This window comes from Sinocyclocheilus anshuiensis, unplaced genomic scaffold (assembly GCF_001515605.1).
Source record: "Sinocyclocheilus anshuiensis isolate Anshui unplaced genomic scaffold, SAMN03320099.WGS_v1.1 scaffold144, whole genome shotgun sequence".
Taxonomy (NCBI): Eukaryota; Metazoa; Chordata; class Actinopteri; order Cypriniformes; family Cyprinidae; genus Sinocyclocheilus; species Sinocyclocheilus anshuiensis.
Genome location: NW_015555720.1, coordinates 320650 through 343827, shown reverse-complemented (window position 1 = coordinate 343827; position 23178 = coordinate 320650). Strand labels below are relative to the sequence as shown.

Below are 23178 nucleotides of genomic sequence, written 5' to 3'. Positions count from 1 at the left end.
TTCCATAGGCTGTGATACTTTTAATCACTGATATTATTATTTTCCTAAAAGGCCTTAAATGGAGAGTGAACCTTTAGACGGAGAGTGAGAGTAACTTTATAGAAGTTACACATGAAAAACATTTGGAAGACAAAACAATTGAGGAATTAAAAATCCAACATGTACATCTGAATAATTGTTTATTAGTACATATTTAAATTTTTTGGGGCTATGTTAGATTGACATGTTACTGATGTGCACCTGAAGGCTGCAAAAGACCATTTAACATGTTTGCTATGTGTGCTAAGTGCTTTCCTTTATTTTATTTATACAGAAATAATTGAATTTCATTAAATACATTGATAATATTTGAATCCAAGGTTAATCATATAAACTAAATACAGGGGCTCAGAATGTAATGTAATGCATGAGATCATTCTTATGATCGAAGAAATGTTGTTTAACAATCATGTGATTGAATATAAAGCAAGTAATGTAAACAAAGGCGTCTCTTTTCCACTAATGATGCTTAATCCGGCCAACAGAGGTCGCTATTAAACAATATACTGAATGTGAGAGGCACCTTGCAAAAATCTTACTGGCCAGTCTCAAACTCTGGATGGTCTTTTTTTTACATTAAATATTATGGAGTACTTGATAACCACTCTTAATGCATTTACTTTATCAAAACTGTTATGTGTTAAGAATATGTGTTGTTTTAATCAAATAACTTATACATTTGTATATAAATTTAGGCCTGTTAAAATCACATGGGCAATCTTAAAACATTAACAACCATTTAGTTTGACTGAATTATTGTTAAAAACTTTACTAAAAGATAGTCATGATTGTTTAATTGTGTCAGATGAGATGGTGTTGTTTTTGCATCTGATATAATAAACCATAGCTGCATAGAATTTCTCATCTCTAAATCCATAGACGAGAGGACTTACTGCTCTAGAAGTGATACTAAATGCAAGGAAATGTATAAATCGGACAGTCAGGTATGTTTGAATATCATACTGCATAACTACAGCCTCAATGTAAGGACACATGACCTCAGCCGTACACAAAAACAGCTGAAGGATATGAAGAGAAATAGTGCGCTGCCCTTTTGATGCTGACTTCTTATTGTCACCAGATGCTGCACGTGCAGCAAGGTATATCATTACATAACAAAAGATTTCAATTATCAAGATAAACACAAGCCCCACAATATACAAAAGACCCCTAGCAAAGTGACGAATCTTTTCGGGAATCATAATCTCATAGTGGCAGTGTGTCAGTTGAGACAAGTATTCACGAGAGGCAGTGCTAATGAGGATAAACATATCAACAAAGGGGCTTATGGAGCTCAGGATCCAAATCATTAAAATCACTATTAGGGCTCTTCTAGAGGTGGAGATCACCTGATGTCTTAGTGGCATGCAAATGGCCACATAACGCTCCACACACATGGCTATAATAGTCAGTGGTGCACATGCTGTGACCGCTTCCATTAACATGCAGATGGGGATACAGAAGTGCAAAGGTAGTAAAACAAAGTTGTATGATAAGAGCACCACAAAATCTGTCAGAAAAAGAAACATTAGGTCTACCAAGAGAGAATGACCAAACAATATATAACGTGTCTCTGTTCTGAAAGTCTCTTTCTTGGAGAATATTAAGAGCATGAGGAAGATGAGGTAGATGAAGGGCCACACAAAGATCTGGGTCAGCACCATTGAAATGTTCCTCCGGACGGGGTCAACTTGGATCAGTTGCATCTGCTCATTGCCACTGGCATTCATACTGGCCATTGTGTGCACATCTGAGAGAAATTTAGATAACAAAAACACACATGTGAGACATAAATAATGAATAATCCTTGAGAAATACATAATCAGTATTTATAATACACACTATCAATAAGCTTCAAATATTTCTGCAGCCAAACAATTTCAGTTTACATAATTCCATTCTTGCATTTATGCATATACAAATAAAGAGAAAAAAATGTGAGTAATTGGAAATTTGGTAAAATTGGTAAGTTTCATTTACCATTATGAATGCAACTGTTATGCCCCAAGTTATATAGAGATTGCATTGTGACATATAATCTCAATATTTACATATAGCATACATCATCAATAAGCTTCAAATATTTATTTAGCCATAAAAATATATAATGTCAGTTTACATAATTGAAGGTCATGAAATCAGTTACAAATTGCTACATAATCTTGCTGTAATACTTACTGACAATAAGATTCTATTCTTTAGCCATGATCATATATTAAGTGTAAGAAATGACAATGTGCACTGTGAACAAACATTTATATAGAGTTTAACAGAGCGAAACTCCTGTGGCTGACATCAGCTTAGCTGATGGCATCTAGAGCTAAATTTAGATTTGTTTGTGTTTGGGGATAGACATGGAGTACTGAGACACAATCATGCATTCACATTTCTTTTATTTGCCATATTTTATGGTAAAAAGTAAAAATCTAGATTAGTACACAAACTAAATGAAGAGAAAAAGCAAAAAACTGAAATGGTGTTAAGCCATTTTCTAATCCTCAGTGGATACTTTTTCTCTTCCAGGTGACATTAAAGTTACATTTTGACCATTTTTAACCTTGAAAACAAAACTATTTATTACGTTTTGAATATGGATATTTTTCTTACAAAAACGCATTGATTCGATGCAGGAGGCCTTTGTTCACCCCCGGAGCCGTTTGAGACACTTTTTATTATGAATGGGTGCGCTTTATTTAACTTCTTTTGGACTGACTGGATTCGTCTGAAAGAAGAAAGTCATATACACCTAGGATGCCTTGAGGGTGAGTAATTCATGGGCTAATTTTCATTTTTGGGTGAACTAACCCTTTAACAAGCCCATTGGGCTTTATTCTTCACCGACTTCTTCAACCACGTCACGTACAGACCAGGGCATAAGAACCTCAAAGCGGATGCTCTCTCCCGAGTACAGAGAACTCAGACAACAAGAGATGGTACCGCCTGAACCCATTCACCCTCCAGCCATCATTGTGAGTCCCATTGAGTGGGCCATCGAGGACCAGATAATTGAAGCCACCTGCTCTGAGCCAGGTCCACCAGTAAGTCCTGAGGGATGGATCTTTGTACCATCAACTCTATGTATGTCCCTCATGGACTCTGGACACCCAGGCAGCCAGCAAACCCTCTTGCTCCTCTGCAATTGGTATTGGTGGCCCAACATGACCCAGGATGTCATCCAATACGTGAAGGGATGATCAGTCTGCCGTGTCTAAGACCCCACGACACCTACCTGAGAGTAAACTGGTCCCACTGCCCATTCCTAGGCGACAATGGTCCCACATTGGAGTCGATTCATAACCGATCTGCCACTCTCCGAGAACCACACATGTATTCTGGTCATTGTAGACAGATTCTCCCAGGCCTGCAAAGCACTTCCCCTATAGGGTTTACCCACCGAATTGGAAACTGCAGAATTACTATTCCATCAAGTTTTCCACCATTTCAGTCTACATGAAGACATTGTGTTGGACAGGGGTCTACAATTTATCTCCCGGGTGTGGAATTCGTTCGTGAAGCTACTAGGAGTTTCTGTCAGCCTATCTTCAGGTTATCACCCTCAGACCAATGGCCAGACTGAGCGGAATATCTGAGCCTGATCTCATGATGAAAACGTACCTGTGGTGACTGTTTTTGCAAAATGCGAAATACGTCATGACATATTCGATGTGAAATCTCCACTAAGTGGCGCTAAAAGAGTGTTCGTTTTTTTCCCCTAGGAACAGATGAATGTACATATGGTACATTTTATGTGACGTTTATGGTTTTGTATGTGTCACTGCAGTTCTGACTTGAAATGTCCGTTCAGTAGCGCTCTGTGACATTTTAAAATAACGTACCATCTGCAATACACCTAAACCTACCCGATAGTATAAACAAAAACAAATGTGACATAAAAACACAATTGCAAGCATGCCATTTTAGCTTGTTTTTTTATCTCTCAGCTCTTTGGCTCGGCGGAAGAGTGCAACGGATTTCTGCTGCAGTGTTCGCTCGCACTGGAGATGCAGCCACATCTTTACGCTACGGAAAGCAGCAAGATAGCGTTCATCATATCATTGCTGACAGGGCGAGCACTTCAGTGGGCCGAGACCATCTGGTCCCAAGCTGGTACAGTAACTAAATCCCTTGATAATTTAGTTGCACATTTCCGAGAAGTCTTTGGCAAACCCATAGGTGATACCTCTGTCTGTGACCAGTTATATCATCTCCGTCAAGGGTCTCTGTCCATAAATGATTACGCCCTCAAATTCAGAACCCTCGCAGCAGCCAGCGACTGGAATGAGCGCGCACTTCTGACCACCTACCAGCAAGGACTGGAGCCGAAGGTGCAATTTCAGCTCGCAGCCTATTATGATTCCTATGGCTTGGAACGGTTTATACAGCTATCCATCCGCTGCGCTACTCGTATGCAATCTTGCATTGCGGAACATCAACTCTCACCATACACTCCACTCCTTCGTCGGCCAGACACCATCAGCCCTCCAGAACCAGGTCACGAACCCATGCTAGTGGACGGCACTCGACTCTCCCCTTGGGAGCGGTAGAGACGGCTGAGCCAGAGCCTATGTTTTTACTGTGGAGCTGGGGGGCATGTAATCGCGACATGCCCTATTCGTCCGCCACGACCTATGGTGAGTGTCATAAAGTCATCAATAGTTAACATGCAGCCCCTCACCACTGTTGTAAAACTTACTGCCTCCGGTATCTCCTTTCCAATACACGCCCTCCTCCCAACCACGACCACCAAGACCACCTACCAGGTCCAATCGGTAACAGCCGAAGGCATGTACGTCACAGCGTGGGTCCACTACTCTTGCAAGTTGGTCAGTTGCATGAGGAAACACTCCATCTCCTGGTTCTGGAGGACTCCACCGCTGATGTGATCTTGGGGCGTCCTTGGTTGGTGCAACACGACCCTACCATCTCCTGGAGAACTGGTGAGGTCCTGAAGTGGGGCAGTACCTGCTTTCCTGACTGTTTCCCTAATCTTCCTCAGCTATCACCCCTGCACTCCGAGGCCCTCACACTCTCCTCCACCTCCATAGAAAGCCCGGTCGAGAAACAGTCAGTCGACATTCCAGCCTGTTATGCCCCCTTCAGTGACTTATTCTGCCCGAAGAAAGACTCCCAGTTACCTCCGCACCGGCCATGGGACTGTGCCATTGATCTGATTCCGGGTGAGCCAGTGCCCCATGGAAGAATTTATCCCTTGTCACTCCCTGAACAGAAGGCCATGGAGGAGTACATCGAAGAGGCTTTACAGCAAGGTTACATCCACCCTTCCACGTCCCCTGCTGCTTCCAGCTTCTTCTTTGTGGCCAAGAAGGACGGAGGTTTGAGGCCCTGCATCGACTACCGGGCACTAAACAAAAGCACTGTTAAATTTCGTTACCCACTTCCCCTCGTCCCAGCGGCTTTGGAACATCTCCGCGTAGCCACCGTCTTCACCAAGTGAGACCTCTGCAGCGCGTACAGCCTCATCCGGATACATGAGGGGGACGAGTGGAAGACCGCCTTTGTGACCCCTACTGGGAACTATGAATATCTTGTCATGCCGTATAGACTGGTAAACGCCCCCTCCATATTCCAGGACTTCATGCACGAGGTACTCCGGGAGTATCTGCACAGGTTCGTCCTTGTCTACATTGATGACATACTAATCTACTCCCGGAGCATGGCCGAACATCGCCACCACGTTGCGGAGGTCCTGAAATGCCTGAGAGAGTTTCATCTGTTCCTCAAAGCCGAGAAGTGCTCCTTCCATCAGTCCTCAGTGCAGTTCCTTGGCTATGTCATCGATGACGGTGGTATCCAGATGGACGAGGGGAAGGACGATGCCATCCGAAACTGGCCAGTTCCAACCACCGTCAAGGAACTTCAACGAAGCGTCTGGGATTCGCGAACTTCTATAGAAGATTCATCTACCACTACAGCTCCGTAACCGGTCCACTCACTAGTATGCTCCAGAATAAGCCCAAATCTCTGCCACCTAGCATCTGGCAAGCTCCTTCCGCTGCCCACTTCCAACCGCCCTTGGTCACACCTGGGAGTTGATTTCATCACTGATCTACCGGCCTCGGATGGTAACACATGTGTTCTTGTAGTCATTGATCGATTCTCTAAATCTTGTCATCTTCTCCCCCTCAAGGGACTACCCTCAGCTATGGAAACCGCTGAAATCATGTTTAACAACATCTTCAGATATTATGGAATTCCCGAGGACATTGTTTCAGACCGTGGCCCACAGTTCATCTCCAGAGTATGGAAGGCATTCTTTTCCCTCCTAGGTGTGACCATAAGCCTTTCATGAGGATACCATCCCCAATCTAACGTGCAGACGGAGAGGAAAATTCAGGAAATCGGGCGTTTCCTTCGTAGAGAGCGAGAGGGTCTGGGACGCAGCTCACCATCAGCTTCAGCGGGCAGTGCGCAGGGGCAAGACTACCGCAGACCTTCGAAGGGCTGAAACTCCATCATACCAACCGGGTCAGAAGGTATTGCTTTCAACACGGGACATCAGGATGCGCCTGCCCTGCAAGAAGCTCAGTCCATTCCCTAGTCCGTTCCAGTCATCAGCTCTGTGGAAACTCCGTGTACTCTTCAGCTGAGGTATGTGCAGTCCTCTGTCTCCCTTCCACAATCTCCTGTGAGGACCAAATACAGTGTTACTCTCCTCATCTTCCTTAAAGACTGATATTAATCTCAAATACTCACCTGCCCGTAGTGTTGTTTTTGGCGGCCTGTTTTAATTTTAGTCTTTGTGTGAAGCTGTCATTTTAGTTTTTATAGTTTTAGTCACGTTCATACTCTTTTTAGTCTAGTCAAGTTTTAGTCAACTAAAAGTCTGAGCATTTTAGTCTTATTTTAGTCAGAATTATCCATGACTATTCATGAGCATAACGGTTAGCAGATCAATGAATGAGAGGGCAGCGTTACCAGAGTTGCCCATTTACCACACCTTGTTACAGCACAGTAGGGCTATTGCAAACAGTGCGACCTGATGCAGCCCCTGAAGTGAGACACAGGAAACAGAAATACTGCAAAATAATAATAATAACGCGACTAAACGAGACGAAATAACGTTATAACATTTCGTTTCGTCTCGTTTTGGTCAACGAAAATGAAGAGACATTTTAGCATAGTTTTTATTTTGTAAACCACATTTAGTCTCGTTTATATTCGTAAACAATATTGCATTATACATTTAATTATAGTCATCGTCACATGACCAGCATTTACGTTGCGTCTCGTCTCGTTTTCGTCACGTGATAAAGGTTCGTTGACGACGATATTTAGTCATAATTTTCGTTGACCAAAGCAACACTACCTGCCCGAACCAACTGCATCTCTTGCTGAAAAACAATACTGTAGTTTTCTAATCTTCTGTGTGAGTCTCCTTCCGTAACACTTTCATCATGAGTAATGTTTTTCACAGGATTCGTATCCAAGGGTTCCACATCCTAAGTCCAATTCCATGCAACTGAGCTACTGCGCAAGCGTTACCATGTGTGAAACATATGGAAAGTGTTCATTTCTGTTGAAAATTAGATTATGAAATCAGGTTGGAAAATTAGATTTTCAATCAAATTCAAAATCAATTTCAATTTTAATTATTTTTAATATTTCAAAAGGGTGTGATACTTGTATTAACCACTGATATGATTATTTTCCTAGGTCTCAAATGGAGAGTTTGCTGCATTAAGTGTGACCCATGTCTGTATGGTAAATTCCCTAACTTTATAGAAATTACACATGAAAAACATTTGAAAAACAAAATGATTGAGGAATTAAACATCCAAAATGTAAATTTGTTGGCTCAGAGTGGGTGGCTTCAATTATCTGGTCCTCGAGGGCCCACTGAATGGGACTCACAATAATGGCTGGAGAGTGAATGGGTTCAGGAGGTGCCATCTCTTGATTTCTCTGAGCTCAGGAGAGAGCATCCGCTTTTCCATTTTACAATAGAGATTATTCTTATGATCAAAGAAATGTTAATGAAAAATCATGTGAGTGAATACAAAGCAAGTAATGTCAACATAAGGGTAATCATGCTTAATCTGGTCAGCAGAGGTCACTATTACTGTAAACAATACTGAATGTGAGAGGCACCTTGCTTTGACCTTACTGGCCAGACAAATACAAACCTTTTTTTTTTTTTGCATGAAATATTATGGAGTACTTGTTAACCACTCTTAATGCATTTCCTTTATCAAAACTGTTCTAAAGAATATGTGTTGTATTATACAAATAACTTGACATACATTTATATATAAATTTAGGTCTGTTTTTTAGGCAATCTTAAAACATTAACAACCATGTAGTTTGACTGAATTATTGTTAAAAACTTTACTAAAAGATAGTCATGATTGTTTAATTGTGTCAGATGAGATGGTGTTGTTTTTGCATCTGATATAATAAACCATAGCTGCATAGAATTTCTCTTCTCTAAATCCATAGACGAGAGGACTTACTGCTCTAGAAGTGATACTAAATGCAAGGAAATTTATAAATCGGACAGTCAGGTATGTTTGAATATCATACTGCATAACTACAGCCTCAATGTAAGGACACATGACCTCAGCCGTACACAAAAACAGCTGAAGGATATGAAGAGAAATAGTGTGCTGCCCTTTTGATGCTGACTTCTTATTGTCACCAGACGCTGCACGTGCAGCAAGGTATATCATTACATATCAAAAGACCTCAACTATCAAAATAAACACAAGCCCCACAATATACAAAAGACCCCTAGCAAAGTGACGAATCTTTTCGGGAATCATAATCTCATAGTGGCAGTGTGTCAGTTGAGACAAGTATTCACGAGAGGCAGTGCTAATGAGGATAAACATATCAACAAAGGGGCTTATGGAGCTCAGGATCCAAATCATTAAAATCACTATTAGGGCTCTTCTAGAGGTGGAGATCACCTCATGTCTTAGCGGCATGCAAATGGCCACATAACGCTCCACACACGTGGCTGTAATCGTAAGTGGTGCACATGCTGTGACCGCTTACATGCATATATGTAGCATGTAGCTTATGTCTGTTCTGAAAGTCTCCTTCTTGGAGATTATTAAGAGCATGAGGAAGATAAGCATGAGGTAGACAAAGGGCCACATGAAGACCTGAGTCAGTGCCACTGAAATGCTCCACTGGACGGGGTCAGCTTGGATCAGTTGCATCTGCTCATTGCCACTGGCATTTTGACTGGCCATTTTGTGCACATCTGAGAGAAAATTTTACAACAAAAACACACATTTGAGACATAAATGATGAAATGGTAACCTTAATAAATAATCAGTATTTATAATACACGCTATCAATAAACCTAAATATTTCTGTAACCAAAAATGTGCATAATTTCCTTCACCTTCACCTGTCCCTTAGTCTGGTTGAACGTTGGGGCGCACACAGATGCTCTAGCAACCAGCTCCTTCCATTCCTCCCTCTTCTCAGCTTTTCTCAAGGTCTCGCCCAGCGTCAGGCCTGTCCACTCCTGAATGTTGTTTTCCCATCTCTTTCTCTGCCTGCCTCTCTTCCTCCCTCCTGGCACTGTGCCCTGCAGGACTGTCTTCGCAAGTCCTGATGACCTTATTAAATGGCCGTACCACCTCAGCTTCCGTTTTTTTCACCACTGTCATGAAGTTATCATATGGCCCAATTCTGTCACGTACTTCTTCATTGGAGATGTGATCTCTGTAAGAGATGCTGAGGAGTTTTCTCAAGCATCTCATCTCCATGACCTGATCTTTACTTTCCAGTTCAGCTGTTAGTGTCCAAGTCTCACAGGCATATAAAAATATGGACATGACTAGGGAGTGCATCAGTCTGATCTTTGAGTTGAGGGCTATGTTCCTGTCACTCCAGATGGTCTTTAATTTTGTCAGCTCTGCTATGGTCTGGGCGATCCTGGCGAGTATCTCAGGTTTAGACCCTTCATCCGTGACGATAGCTCCCAGGTATTTAAAACTGTTTACACTGTCTAGCTTCTCACCGCCAATCCTGATGTCAGTGGTGAAGCCAATGATGTTGTTAGTCATCAGTTTAGTCTTCTCTGCATTGATCTGCATACCATAGGATATAGAGATCTTGTCAAGGCGCTCTACCAAGTTAGCAAGCTCTTCTTCCTTCCCTGCCAGGCCAACTATGTCATCGGCAAAATGTAAGTTCGTGATTGTCCTGCCACCTATGCTGACTGTCCCCTCATGGTCTTCCAATGCATCAGCCATGATTCGTTCTAAAAAGATGTTGAAGAGTGTAGGGGACAGCAAGCAGCCTTGTCTTACTCCAACTGTGGTTCTGAACCAGTCCCTTATGTTGCTGTTGAAGTAAACCACACTGGTGGCCTTATCATAGAGGTTTTTTATCATTTTGATCAGGTTGGCATTGATGTTGTACTGCCTCATGGTGGCCCATAGTGCTGCATGCCATACTCTGTCAAATGCCTTTTTAAAGTCCACAAAAATGTGGTAAAGGTTTTGTTGTAGGTATCTCTCACATATTATCCTAAGGTTGAAGGTCTGCTCTGTTGTGCTGTGCTCTTGTCTGAAGCCTGCTTGTTCTTGACTGCGGCTTCAGTCGATTCAGTAGGATCTTTAGCATGACCTTGCTTGGGTGACTTATAAGGCTGATGGTACAATAATTCTGGCAAAGTTGTAGATTGCCTTTCTTAGGGAGGATGATGATGAGAGACTGGGTCCATGGTTTGGGCCATTCTCCTGTCTGCCAGATCTTGTTGCAGATATTCAGTATGGCACTTCTTCCACTTCTGTGCAAAGGATGGGGTAGTTGTCATTGTCGGTTGCTGGGGGGACATTCAGTACCTCTGGATCTCCTGTGGTTTCATTGCTGTACAGCTCTGAGCAGTACTCAGTCCACCTCTTTAGGATGTCCTGTTCTTCAGTCAGACAATTACCATTCTTGTATGGTTGGTGTTCGCCCTTGCTTTGTGTTGGTCAGGTCTTTCACCAGCTGGTATGCTTTCTTGCTGTTATTCTTCTTCAGGCTATCTTCAATGTCCTGGCACTGCTCTTCAATCCAGTTCTCCTTTGCTTTTGTCAAGCCTCTCTTGATTGCCTGATTGACTGCTTTATTTTGTTTTGCTCCTTCTGCATATCCCATCTTCTTCTTCTTCTGCTCCCTACGCTTTTTGCATAGATCAAGTATATCAGCTGTGACCCAGGGCTTCTGGACAGGGCAATATTTGCCTAAGATTTAATTGGCTGAATCAAACACTGTTGTGTTGAAGTTATCCACCACTGTGTCTATGTTTGTGCCATCGGCATCTAGACTGTTGAGTGCTGCAAATTTCCCTCCTATCATTGCTCGGAAGACTTCTGCTATTTTGGGGTCCTTCAGCTTGTCAAGGTCGAATTTAATCCTGGTGTGACCCTGTTTCTTGATCCTTTTCAAATGCTACTTAAAGGACATCATGACGAGGTCATGATCACTTCCGATGTCAGCTCCTGGGAAGCTTCGTGTTTTGGCAATGTTTACACTGGACGAGAAGTGCCTCTGCACCATGATGTAGTCTATCTGATTAAGATGTTCTCCATTTGGGCTGTGGCACGTGGTTCTTCTGGATGTTTTGTGTGGGCCTAATGTGTTAGCCACTATAAGTACATTGTAGTTAGCAAATTCCCGAAGTCTTAGGCCTCTCTCATTGGACTTGATGTTGCCATATCGCCCACATGTGCTTTTCCAGTTCTCATAAGCATCCTCTCCTACCTTGGCATTCCAGTCGCCCTGCACCACAAGAATGTCCTTCTTTGGAGTTTGGTTTAATACTTCCTGCAGTTGTTCGTAGAAGTCTTCTATGTCATCATCATCGTAGTCAGATGTTGGTGCGTACGCCTGTATGATGGTAATATTGAGCACTGATGCACTCAGACGGATGGTGATAAGTCGGCTTAATATTGGGCGACAACTCATGATGCAGTTTGCAGTGTTTTTATGGATGAGAAATGCGACTCCCTGTTCATGTTTGTCATCCCTTCCACTAAAGTATAGTTTGTGAACTTCTTGGGTGGACGTTTCTCTGATGATTTCCATCGTACTTCACAGAGTCCTAAGATGTTCCAGCGGTATCTATTCATCTCGTGGGTGAGTTCTTCCAACCTGCCTGTTTTTCTCAATGATCTCACATTCCATGTGCCAATGGTGGTTACATCTGGCACTGATCTTGTTATTTGACAGACCAGTAGCATATTTTCCACCTCCGTCCTGGTCTGCGGTGGCAGGTTTGTGTCTTGGTAACCCGGGCGACGGCCGAGCCGGTATGGGTTGGTTATTGGTTGTCATTATCATTATCTATGGCATAACTAGGGCAAATGTTGCATGGCGGCGCCCATCCCTCTCCATGCCTGACCACAGCCGATGACCTCTATCTAGGTGGCTCGCCTTGGTTGCGGACACGTGGTCGTTGTAGTTTGTCTGGGAACTCTTCCGCCCTACATCAAGGTGGTCCTACGCCCAGTGGTGCCGTGTTAGCACCACCCCTCACATGGTTTGGTCCGCCAGCTGAAGCGGTTTACCAGGGCATGGTGCTTGGGGCCACATGTGAGAGATTTAGAGGATGGAAGGGGACCAGTGAAGCTGTCCACCCGAAGGCGCAGCATGCCAGACATCAAAGGTACTACCCCTTTCCAGAGCCCCCTATGCATAATTTCAGTTCACATAATTCCAATATTGCATTTATGCAGATACAAATAAAGAGAAACAATGTGTGAGTGATTGGAAATTTATAAGTTACATTTACCATTATGAATGTAACTTATGTCTCAACTGTTCTTAAAAAGGGATATATGAATATGCCATCATTGAAACTATATTGATTTGCTGGTGTTACTGAACCACAATGCTGCTCATGTACTGTATTTAAATTATGGCATATGATCATATTTATTTTTAATATTTCAATAGGGTGTGACATGATCAGTTGCATCTGCTCATTGCCACTGGCATTTTGATCATTCAGGATAATCTTAGAGAAATAAATATGTATTTATAATATACATTATCAATAATATTCAAATATTTATGTAGCCATAAAAAGTATATAAGTTAATTTTACAGAATTGAAGGTAATGAAATAAGTTACAAAATATTACATAGTCTTGCTGTAATACTTACTGACAATAAGATTCTATTTTTGAGCCATTGCCATATCAAGTGTAATAAATTATGTGCACTGTGAACAAATATTTTTTTGAATTACAGAGCAAAACTCATGTGAATGACATCAGCTTAGCTGATGGCACCTAGAGTTTAATGTAGATTTGCTTGTGTTTGGGGATAGACATGGAGCACTGAGACACAATCATGCATTCACATTTCTTTTATTTGCACCATGCAATAAAAGTCAAAATCTAGATTAGTGCATAAACTAGAGTAGAAATGAAGAGAATGAGCAATAAATAAATAAATAAATAAATAAAATGCCGTTTAGCCAGATTCTAATCCTCAATAGATTATTTTTCTGATCCATGTGACATTAACGTTACATTTCACACATAAATTAATTTGCAACCTTAAAGATAAGTATATATTATTATATATATTGTAGACACTGTATATATTAAATAATATATGTATTGCTTGTTTTGGCAACCGTCACTGCGTGGGATGCTAAGGTAGAGGATCCAAATGCAGTATTTATTGAAGGGGTAATCCACAAACGAAGTCCAAACACAGGCAAAGCCAAAGGGTAGCCAGGGCACTGCAGGCTGGGCAGGAGGCTAGGGAGGAGTTAGAGACCAAGGCGGGGCTGGTGGAGTCTGAAGCCAGGGTGGAGGGGGTGGAGCTGGAAGCCGGGGCAGAGCAGGAAGCCAGGGTGGAGCCGGCAGAGAGGGACGTCTGGGCGGAGTCGGCAGAGCGGGAAGTCAGGGCAGAGCAACAAGCCAGAGCTGAAGACAACCAGGGTGGAGCAGGTGGAGCTGAAGACAGTAGCTGAGTACTGTAGATGGGACCAAAAATCTCAGATGACCACCGCAGAAGAGCAGACGGGACTGAAGATCCCCACTGTGGAGCAGAAAAAAACCAGTGTGGAGCTGAAGACCACTTCAGCAGAGCTGATGACGCAGGGGACCACCAAGATGGCTCAGGCTGAGCATATGTCCACCACAGAGGAGCATGTGGAGCAGTAAACCACCACGGTGGATCAGGCGGAGCTGTAATAGAGAACAAAGAGAGGTTACCAACAGCCTCTGTGGCTGTAACAGGGCACGCCAAGAGTTCAGGGATGACCTCAGTGGTCTTATCAAGGCAGACAGAGAGTACAGGGATGACCTCCTTTGTTGTGTCTGGGCAGGCCTCTTTGGCCGTGACAGGACAGGTGAAGGGCTCAGAGATGGCCTCCTTGGCCCTGACAGGACAGCCAAGGAATTCAGGGTTGGCCTCTGTGGCCATAACAGGACAAGTAACAAGCTCAGATATGGTCTCCCTGGCCATGATGAGACAGGCAAGGATCTCGAGAGTGACCTCTGTGGTCGTGACAGGACAGGCAGGGAGTCCTGGTGCCAACATAGGACTGAGCTGTTAGGCTTAAGTGGCCTCTGGAGCAGACCACCATACAAGGGCAGGGGAAGGTGGAAGAACCTCTGAGATCGCAGAGCTTAAGCTGAGAGATGGAGATGCTAGCCGCCCGTTCTGATGTCAGTGGTGGGTCCGCCAAACTGGAAGCCAGTCTCAAACTCCTAGGGACTACCATGGTAGCTTGACGTGCAATGTACATGACGGCCAGAAACACTGGAGTGGCGTCCGTGATTGCTGAAGTCTCTGACGTGGCATCCACGACAGCTGGGGACTCTGCCGTGGCAGCCATGATGGATCGAGGCTCTGAAATGGTGGCCATGACAGGATGAGACTCTAGAATGGCGGCCAAGTCATGATGAGGCTTTGGTGTGGCGGCCATGTTGTGAACAGGCTCTGGTGTAGGAACAACAGGACCAACCAAAGGATCATTGGGAATGAGGTCCATGACAGAGTGGCAGTGGTATGGGATGGAGTGCCCAATAAAATTCAAACTAGTTTTGGTATAATGATACACAGTAAATTGTTACCCATTACATTTCAATGTGGTCACATTCTAGCAATGCTCTCCTACATATTCATTATTCTTACTGCACTTATTTCCATCATTGGTATTAGTAGCCAAAGGTGCTATTAAATGAGAATTGTTCAAATCCATACCATCATGCAGTTACTGAGTTTGATGTAATTTTGTCGTTGTGAAACCACCAGTACAAGATATAGCAACGTCTTTATTTCCTATGAACAGAGTGATGAAACATTTCAAGAAAATACAGCAAGTAAAAAGTAGTAATGAGGAAAACATGTAAAGATAAAGTAAAATGAAACCACACTAGCATACATTCAGACCTGTGTTTAGTTATTGTCAGGGATCTGGAAGGAGGACCCAATTGCAGTGTGAGTAACAAGGGTTTATTGACAAAACAGATCAATACAAAAGGGTTGTGAGGTGCACAGGTGCTACCACAACAGGAACACAGAAAACAGAGAATAAAAGCAACAAGACAAAAACAGACCAAATCCAAAAACAAGGAGCAAGACAAGAACATAGAATTACAAGAGACTAGGGCAAGACTAGAGCACAAGATCAAACAGACAGGGAGACAAGAACACATAATCAGCCACATCCACAGACCGAGACAAACCCAGTGAGGGAAAGAATGACCATGAACCAGCAAAGACAATAGGGCAAGGGGCACTATAAATAGGGAGGAAAAGTCAGAGTCAGAGGTCAGAAGCAGCAGATAGCCGGTCTGGTATGATCTCAGTGGGCGCCACTTCACTAGCAGGAACATCCTCTGAGGGACTCATCAGAAGCAGCAGATAGCTGGTCTGGTATGATCTCAGTGAGTAACTTGACTAGCAGAAACAACCTCTGTGGGCTTAGCAAGACAGACAGGATCAATCTTCAAGGATGGGACAAAACTGACAGGACAGCCTCTTCAGGTGGAACACTAGTAGGAGCATCCTCAGAGGGACTCGTCAGACACAGCCAAGAGCTGGTCTGGTATGATCTCAGTGGGTGTAACTTAACTAGCAGGAACAACATCTGTGGGCTTGACAAGACAAACAGGAACACATCTCCATGGCCATGACCCAACTGGCAAGGACGGCCTCCGAGGACATAACAGGACAGACAGGAACATTTTATAGGGCTTAACAAGACAGGAACAATCTCTATGGCCATGACCCAACTGGCAGGGACAACCTCTGAGGACATAACAGGACAGGCAGGAACACTTTGTATGGCCCAGACAGAATAGGTAGGGACAACCTCTGAAGGCATGACTTGACAGACAGGAATAGTCTCCATGAACTTGACTGGCAGGAACCACTTCTTTGGATCCGACATAACAGGCAAGAACCATCTCTATGGACTTGACACGACTGACAGGAACAACATCTGTGGACTTGACAGACAGGAACGATCTCAAAGGGCTTGACTTGACTAACAGGAACAACTTCTGTGGACATGACATGATAGGTAGGAGCAATCTCAATGGACTTGACTGGCAGGATCAACTTCTGAAGGCGTGACATGAAAGGCTGGAACGGTCTCTGGCATAACTTCTGTAAACAAGTCAAATAGACCGGGAGGCTTGGGAGAATACTTCGTAACTGCTACTTGAGGCTCTGACACCAAGGCCACAAATTAGAGACCTCTGGACTCACAGGGCTTGAGGGTTCTTGACTCGGGTCCTCCTGGACCCATGGGTTGAGTCTTCATAAGGAAGGCCCATAAGTTGAAATGCAGGTCCCCTCCTTCTCCACATATGAGGGGGATGACAAAATATTGATCAGCCAACACAGGGTTAATTGAAGCGGACTTGATTGACTCAGAGGTGGCTACAATGACCTGGGTCAACACTGGAATGACCTGAAATGACTTGACAGCAATTGGGATGGCCGCATCGGTCTGGATCAACTCGAAAGTCTGGAATGAACTTAACTGACTTGGATAACTGTAGTGGTCTCAGGAATGATTGGAACAGACTTGATTGAAGCAAGGATGGCAATCTCAGTGGGCTCAGGAGTGTCTGAAGCTGGTTTAACGGACACAGTGATGGCCATAGTGGTCTCAGTCGACTTGGACACAACTGGAACGGACTTAACTTTAGCAAGGATAGCAGCAGCAGCTGTCGGTCAGCTTAGGAGTGTTTGAAACTGGCTTGACGGATTCAGAAATGGCCGCAGCTCAGAGGTAGCTCAAACTGATTTTACTGGATCAGGGATAACTGCAGCAATCTTGGTCAAACCGGGGGTGTCTGGAATTGACTTGACCGACTCTGATAGCTGCAGAGGTGTTGGCCGACTCAGGTGACTGGAACTCCTAGTAGGGGCATCCTCAGAGGGACTCGTCAGAAACAGCCGAGAGCTGGTCTGGTATGATCTCAGTGGGTGTAACTTAACTAGCAGGAACAACCTCTGTGGGCTTGACAAGACAAACAGGAACACATCTCCATGGCCATGACCCAACTGGCAAGGACGGCCTCCGAGGACATAACAGGACAGACAGGAACAATCTCTATGGCCATGACCCAACTGGCGGCAACGACCTCTGTAGGCATCTCCACATATGAGGGGGATGACAAAATATTGATCAGCCAACACAGGGTTAATTGAAGCGGACTTGATTGACTCGGAGGTGGCTATAATGGCCTGGGTCAATACTGGAATGAGCCGAAATGACTTTACAGCAATTGGGATGGCCGCATCAGTCTGGATCAACTCGAAAGTCTGGAATGAACTTAACGAACTTGGATAACTGTAGTGGTCTCAGGAATGATTGGAACAAGTGGTCTCGGGAATGATTGGAACAGACTTTGACGCAAGGATGGCAATCTCAGTGTGCTCAGGAGTGTCTGAAGCTGGTTTAACGGACACAGTGATGGCCATAGTGGTCTCAGTCGACTTGGACACAACTGGAATGGACTTAACTTTAGCAAGGATAGCAGCAGCAGCTGGTGTTGGCCGACTCAGGTGACTGGAACTGGTTTAATTGACTGATTCAGAAATGGCCACAGCCCAGGAGAAGCTGGTACGGACTTGACTGGATCAAATCAAGGGTGCCTGGAACTGGTTTGACTGACCCAGGGATGGCTGCAGCAATCTCAGTCAGCTCAGATACTTATTGACCATAACTCTGAAGCACCCCAGATGCCAGGCAAGGGAACCAGTGGACAGGAACAAGTCAGGACAGGAACTCTAACACCACAACAAGACAAAACATGGCTCCACAGGAACACAAATTACTCCAAGACAGGCAAGAGAAAACAAAAGAACTAATAAAGGTAAAAATTAAATTAACCAACACGAATAACTAAAATCAACCAATAAATGAAAATAAAAGATCAGGACTAAGAGAACTAAATTAATACTAAAATAAAAGCAACAAGACAAAAACAGACCAAATCCAAAAACAAGGAGCAAGACAAGAACATAGAATTACAAGAGACAAGACTACGGCAAGACTAGAGCACAAGATCAAACAGACAGGGAGACATAATCAGCCACATCCACAGACAGAGACAAACCCAGTGAGGGAAAGAATGACCACGAACCAGCAAAGACAATAGGGCAAGGGGCACTATAAATAGGGAAGAAAACACACGAGGAACAGGTGAGAGCAATTACACTAACAAGGACTCAATGAGGGCTAACAAGAGGGTGTGGTAATGAGGAAACCAGGAGAAGGGGCTAAAAGAAGCACATGGCTGAGAAAAACAATCAACTAGGCCATGTGCTGACAAGACAACATAGACACAAGAAACAAAACACAAGACAACAGAGTGTCAGGGCAAAACCCTGACACACACACAAAAGGGTTCTTAGATCTTGGTGTAAAAAATTATAATAATTAGGGCTGTTTGGAAGTAAAGCATCATGCTGGAATGAAAAGCCCACAGAAAGCAACCAAATTTTTCATGTTATTTTGTCATAGCAATATTAATCCACATTGATGTTGGCAATGATTATAATACCATTGATGATAATGATAATAATAATCATCATAATAATCGTAATAATAATAATTATTATTATTATAACTTTAAGCATTTTCATTTTTCATCCATATATACAGTACAATAAATTTTTAAACTACTGAAAGCACTTTCTGACCCTGAAATGGTGTGTAATCAATTTGTAATATGAATAATATGTGTTTGCATTTATCAGAAGATGGTAAGGTGTAGGTATTGCTTTGTCACATAAACTGTATTTGACTGAATATTGGAGAACCACAATGCTGCCCATGTATTTATGGAATATGATCCAATTTAACAAATGAATACACTGTGAAAAAAAAACAGAATTATTATTGTTATTATTATTATTATTATTATTATTATTATTATTATATTCCCTAAGAAATATCAAACAGAAAATTTCGTGAAATTGTGGGTGTCTTGAGTTTCACTCACTGTAGCCCTTACATGTTGGAATGGTAAATGTTAAAATTACAGCTGTATTACATATGAAAGACATTTGGAGTTTTCAGAAAGAAACAAAAATCTATATTAGATGCAAATGCTAGATTTAGCTTTAAAAAGCTTAATTCACTTATACTGTTATTATTGTTTGATATACTGACATGTCAATGATGACAACAAGTTCATTTCTAACATGTTTTAACAGAAATCACTTACATTTATCAGATGCTCCTTGTCCAGAATGAATAATAATAATAATAATTTGTGTATAAGCTATTTAAAGTCTGCAATGACATATGAAGTGTTCAATACAAGATTTAATCTTCTTTTCCAACAAATTTATATTCAATGCAAATTTAAAATAATCACACATGTATTTGTTTATAATTATAGGACATAATTATATTTAAATAACTAAAATATTCACAAAAAAATTAAAAGTACAACTGAAATGTCAATATTTTAATCAGTTGTGTTGTATGCTAAATAAATTACTCTGTAAATACTAATATTTGTGAGAAGCATCTTCCCCAGACAGATATTGCTGTTGGGCAGACAATTTCATACTCTAGTCTAGATCTTCACTATTAGACCAAAAACTACTGCTTTGATATGTTACAAATTTAACTTGATAACATTTTGAAAGACAGGCAAAAATCCCATGAGCACTCTTTAACCTTAAAAACAATATATATATAGAGAGAGAGAGAGAGAGAGAGAGAGAGGGAGAGAGAGTGTGTGTGTCTCTGATAATATTAGGAGAATGAGGAATATTAGGAGATATGGAACAATGAGACAATAATGCTTAAGACATTAAAACTGTACAGTAAGACATATATATATATATATATATATATATATATATATATCGCATCTTCACCTCCAAGATCGTCTGAGACCAGCCACCCGGACAGCTGCTGCAACAATCGGTTTGCATAACCAAAGAATTTGCACATTTTAGAGTGGCCTTTTATTGTGGCCAGCCTAAGGCACGCCTGTGCAATAATCATGCTGTCTAATCAGCAGCTTGATATGCCACACCTGTGAGGTGGATGGATTATCTCGGCAAAGGAGAAGTGCTCACTAACACAGATTTAGACAGATTTGTGAACAATATTTGAGAGAAATAGGCCTTTTGTGTACATAGAAAAAGTCTTAGATCTTTGAGTGCAGCTCATGAAAAATGGGGGCAAAAACAAAAGTGTTGCGTTTATAATTTTGTTCAGTGTATTTACATCATTCTAACAGACCGGTTCTGTGTGGTGGAGGTATCACTCAGGAGATTAATCAGAGCAAAAAGTCATTAAATAAACATTTGCTTTGGAACTTGGTTCGGTGCAAAGGGATCAGGCAGCTTCTCCTCATCTTGCCAGGCAGGTTGCATCATTGCCAAACAATTGGGTAACACAAATTACACTGATATACAAACTTGTGGTTTACCACTGATGGCCTTCTTAACAACCTCTAAAGCACATAATTAGTCACATAGGATTTGACTCTGGGAAGATTTGGTCAACTATTTTCTGTGATGCACGTCTGATCCTTAGAGATTTTACCAGTGTTAGAATGGAAGGCCTATACATATACAGTACGTATACATATGCATATACAGCATATACATGTACATATACTGTACATATACATATGTGGGTTGCATCATTGGCAAACAATAAGGAAACATAAATTACACTGATATGTAAAATTGTGGTTTACCACTGATGGCCTTCTTAACAACCTCTAAAGCACATAATTAATCACATAGGATTTGACTCTGGGAAGATATGGTCAATTATTTTCTGTGATGCATGTCTGATGCTTAGAGATTTTACCAGTGTTAAAATGGAAGGCCTATGTATATACATATACATACATGCATATACATATGCAAGTTGCATCATTGGCAAACAATTAGGAAACACAAATAACACTGATATGCAAAATTGTGGTTTACCACTGATGGCCTTCTTAACAACCTCTAAAGCACGTAATTAGTCACATTGACTCTGGAAAGATTTGGCCAACTGTTTTCTGCAAAGCATGTCTAATCCTGAGATTTTACCAGCGTTAGAATGGAAAGCCTATAAAAAAAAATCCAGATGAAATAAATTCTTAACAACCTCTAAAGCACGTAATTAGTCACATTGACTCTGGAAAGATTTGGCCAACTGTTTTCTGCAAAGCATGTCTAATCCTGAGATTTTACCAGCGTTAGAATGGAAAGCCTATAAAAAAAAATCCAGATGAAAAAAAATAATTGTAAAAAAAAAAAAAAAAATAGAATGCATTCAATAAAATAAAATAACAATTAAGGTAGCTCTACTGTATATTGATGTTTAAAGGCATTACAGTTGATTTACATTAAAACATATATGCTAAAACTAAAATGAGCAAAGATACAATATCCAAGCAAGTTTAATATTTACATCATTCCAGCCAGTTAAATAGCTGGAGAGCAGCAGCAATTCTTGTTGACCTAAATCATGCAGGCAGGGATATGCAAACTTTTAACCCCCCCCTAAATGCTCCAGATCTTCGTTATCATAAAGCTTGTTGTTTAATCTTTGCTGCTCGATGTTTCCCTCTTCACTCCATATTTGAGGTTAGTGCACTTCAGAAAACAAGCAGCTGTGAGCTACGTGTCTTACTGCCTGTTACGGGGCTGACAAGACGTGAGACGTGCGGATCCATATGCAAGCTTTATTAACATCAGAGGAGGTCAGAAACACAGGCAGGGTCGAACGGTGGCAAACAGGTATATGGCGGGCAAGACACAAGAATAGTCCTAGGGCTAGCGTAGGTCAACGATAGGCGAACAGGATCACAAGGGCGAGACTAAAGGGATAAATCCAGGAAAACAGGCACAGATCAAAAACCGAGAAAACAGCTGTGACTAGACTTGACTCAGGAAGATCAACTGTGATTAGACTTGACTCAGGAAGATCAGCCGTGACCTGACTTGACTCATGATAATGAACTGTAACTTGACTTGACTCATGACGATCAACTGTGACTTGACTAGACTCATGACTATCAGCTGTGACTTGACTAGACTCATAATAATGAACGGTGACTTGACCTAACTCATGATGATCAACCGTGACTTGGCCGAACTCAGGGAGATCAGCTGTGAGTTGACTTGACTCGGGAGGATCAATGGTGACTTGACTGGACTCATGAAGGGCAGCTGTGACATAACGGGGTGCTGTTGTGTCCGCCATCTTGTGAGCGTGCTCCGCGGTCGCCGCCATTTTGTGAGTGGGCTCTAGTGTGGCCGCCATTTTGCGAATGGGCTCCGCTGTCGCCGCCATCATGCGAGTGCGCTCTGGTGCGGCCGCCATTTCAGGCACAGACGCGGTATCACGTTCTTCCTCCGCGATACCCACAGTCCACAAAGAGCCAACAGTCAATAACGCATAATCCATAAACTCACATAGTGACGAACGCGGACCCTCAAGTATGAGCTTAGACCTTAGCGGTTGCTTAATGCCATTACAGAAAAAATCTATTAACACACAGTCCGGTAGATCAGAGTGATAGGCAATGTCCAGATACTCTTGAATGTAATCCTCGAGCGAGCGTGTGCCCTGCTCGAGGGCTAACAACAGCCTTGCAGTGTCCATACCTGGCCAATGTTCACTTGAAAAGCCGCTGGATCCTTGTGTGGCCGAGTATTCTGTAA

The 23178-nt window shown here is 42.4% G+C and overlaps 2 protein-coding genes and 1 pseudogene across 2 annotated transcripts in view; 1 reads left to right on the top strand and 2 right to left on the bottom strand.

Annotated features, from left to right (window-relative positions):
* Positions 1-821: 821 nt before the first annotated feature.
* On the bottom strand, positions 822-1778 carry LOC107672367 (adenosine receptor A1-like). The gene has a single exon (XM_016465526.1). It carries the CDS (start codon positions 1776-1778, stop codon positions 822-824), a length of 957 nt encoding a protein of 318 aa, XP_016321012.1.
* Positions 1779-8399: 6621 nt separating this feature from the next.
* Positions 8400-9254, bottom strand: LOC107672366 (adenosine receptor A1-like; annotated as a pseudogene).
* An 11764-nt stretch (positions 9255-21018) lies between these two features.
* The window catches only part of LOC107672365 (olfactory receptor 2AT4-like), a 4501-nt gene continuing 2341 nt past the window's right edge, over positions 21019-23178 (top strand). The window contains exon 1 of the mRNA XM_016465525.1: positions 21019-21087. The gene's annotated coding sequence lies outside the window, so the exon portion shown is untranslated. The remainder of the gene's footprint in view (positions 21088-23178) is intronic.